The 2,556-nt window shown below is 50.6% G+C and overlaps 1 protein-coding gene across 2 annotated transcripts; it reads right to left on the bottom strand.

The window, feature by feature from the left end:
* Positions 1-442: 442 nt before the first annotated feature.
* S100A8 (S100 calcium binding protein A8) lies at positions 443-1,594 on the bottom strand. Of its 2 annotated transcripts, none has more exons than XM_004388607.2 (3): positions 1,452-1,594; positions 781-942; positions 443-643 (listed from the first exon to the last, which is right to left on the bottom strand). In XM_004388607.2, exons 2-3 carry the CDS (start codon positions 919-921, stop codon positions 515-517), a joined length of 270 nt encoding a protein of 89 aa, XP_004388664.1. In that variant the 5' UTR covers positions 922-942; positions 1,452-1,594; the 3' UTR covers positions 443-514. The 2 variants fall into 2 exon arrangements, with proteins under 2 accessions (XP_004388664.1, XP_023598363.1); XM_023742595.1 differs by lacking the exon at positions 1,452-1,594 and adding an exon at positions 1,271-1,422.
* Between the last annotated feature and the right edge of the window lie 962 nt (positions 1,595-2,556).

Raw genomic sequence — 2,556 nt, 5'->3', positions numbered from 1 at the left:
AGTCTCTCTCTCTCTGTCTCTCTCCCTCTCACACACACACACTCACTCACTCCTATGTAGCTATCGCTCTACCTTCCCAAGAGTCACATCTAAGCCATTTAGCTTGGAAACTAAAATTGAGCTTAGAGAGCATTATAAATTTTCTTTACATCACCCCATTCCCACAAATCACACTTTTGGGAACAACAGCTATGGTATCATGGGCTTTGAGACTCCTTAAGTCCTAGAATCAATGACTCAGGACCGTGGGGCTTGAAGAGACTTGGAAATGGTTTGGGAAGACAGAGGGAAGGAAACCAGACTTGTGGTAAGGACTGAAGTCTTATGAGAAGTCGGGAAAGGGGGAGGGGGAATACAGGTTCTTTTCCTTCCTTTGGGTTTCCAACCGTCCCTCAGTCCCAGGAAGTTGATTCCACAATAGAAAAGCAAGAGACTAAGGGAGCTCAAGATACCAATTACTTTATTATTCTGCAGATATATGTCCAGGGGCCCAGCCCCAGGGCCCAGTTGCCCGCTACTCTTTGTGGATGTCATGGTGGGCTATCACGCCCATCTTTATCACCAATATGAGGAACTCCTGGAAGTTAATTGCATTATCACTGTTGATATCCAACTCTTTAAACCAGGTGTCTGCATCCTTTATCTGTCAGGATTGAGGAAAAAAAAACAAGAGTGTAAAGGTATCAGAGAGAACTGAGTCATGCAGTCTACAGCAAGAGGACTAAAGTCCCAGCATCATCACAGCCAGGCAGAGAACCCAACCACACCTGCCCTCCTCACCTTCAGATAGCAAGGACCCTCTATCTGTAACAGATTCTTCAAGTCGTCCTTGTAGAGGGCGTGGGCATTCCCCTTCACCAGAGAGTACTTGTGGTAGACGGTGATGAGCGAGTCCATGGCATTCTCCAGGTCGGTCAGCATGGTGCCCAAGTTTTGCCTCACCTAGAAGAAGGAAGCCACATGGAGAATCCCAGTATGGAGATGACGCCTCTGCCCAGGGCAGAGTGAAGAGTGAGGGGACACACAGAGGGTTCATCCCCCAGAGTAACGATTTGGCCTGTCCTGCACCATTCAAATAACTCATCCAGAGGATGACTATGGCTATAATGGGATGGGGTGCGATGCAGGTGTGGGAGGGGCAGGGTCCACACACACACACACACATACACACAGACACACACACACAGACACACACAACTGCCTGCCAGCTCTCCTTACACCCCCACCCCTGCCCAAGAAGGCCCAGTTTAGGAAACACACATGCCCTCACCCACTGGAAAAGGGCTCGGACGACCTGCCTCAGCAGCCTTCTGCCTGCCTCCCTCTCCTCCAGAAGCCCCTGATCCTTGTTCCAGGCCTCCCAGAGCTTTGCTGCTTTTCCTTCAGAAACAGCTGCTCCACTCCCCTGACCCTCCCCAGGGGAAGCTCAGAGTAGGAGGCAGACTCCTCACCAGGTCTCCCCGAAGCAGACTTGACAAAGGACATGCGGGGCTGAGTGTCAGTTCCGTTTTATAGCAGGTAGGCCAGCCCAGCCACCCAGGCCTCGGGCCATTCAGAGACAGCGGTTCCCTGCTAAGGTTGCTACAAGCCACTTGTTTCCCAAGCAGGTGAATGTGGCAATAACTTCAAGAATGGGGATTTTTGATGGGGGGAGGAAGAGGAAGAGTGGAAGGAGGAACCTGTTAGCTCAGCCAGCAGTAGTTTGCCGGGCAGGAGAGACCAGGAAGAGGCGTGGGGAGCCCTCTTTCTCTATTACTGTTGCTGTTGCTGTTACCAATCCCATGCATTTGTGGCCGTCTCTGCACCTCTGAGGGAGTCCTGGCTGATGCAAACAGTTAAGCGCTCAGCTACTAGCCAAAAGGTTGGTGGTCCGGACCTACTCAGAGGTGCATCAGAAGAAAGCCTGGAGATCTGCTTCTGAAAAGTCATAGCCTTGAAAACCCAATGGAGCACACTTCTACTCTGACACAGACGGGGTCACCGTGAGTAGGAATCACCTCAATGGTAACTGGTTTGGTTTTTTTGGTGATGCACCTCTGAAACTGAATTGAAATCGAGGGCATCATTTTGACTGTATGTGTATAAGCACGTCCCTCCAAGGCTTGCAACAGATTTTCAAAAGTGTCCAAAGACCCCCTAAAAGTTAGGAACACTTACCCTACTGCTGATCTTCAGCAATGAAAGGTGCAGTATTACTATTATTGTTGTTGTTTTATATGGGTGGTTGGACTTTCTGTGGGGATCTATGTTGCTAAGGGCTAAATCAGTTCCTACCCTTCTGCCCACACCCCTCCCAAAATCTCCTGCTCTGTGAACTTGGGGTGCACTGGGCCCCTGGGAGACTGGGTGAGGTCCATGTGCACTGGACATGCCGCATAAACAGCAGCAGGGGCCCTTTATCCCTCTCTGGGATGAGTATGGTGCCTTGGACCCCAGGAGCCTGGGCTGCAGAGAGGAACCTTCTCTGCAGTGGAGGAGTTCATTTAGAGAAAAAGAAGAAGTGGCTAATTCCCCCCAGGATTTCCAGAGAAGCAAGCCACCTCCGAACAAAATGCC

The sequence above is a fragment of the Trichechus manatus genome, unplaced genomic scaffold (genome assembly GCF_000243295.1).
Source record: "Trichechus manatus latirostris isolate Lorelei unplaced genomic scaffold, TriManLat1.0 scaffold00213, whole genome shotgun sequence".
Taxonomy (NCBI): domain Eukaryota; kingdom Metazoa; phylum Chordata; class Mammalia; order Sirenia; family Trichechidae; genus Trichechus; species Trichechus manatus.
The sequence above is the reverse complement of the archived record's forward strand: the minus strand, read 5'-3'. Positions and strand labels throughout refer to the sequence as shown.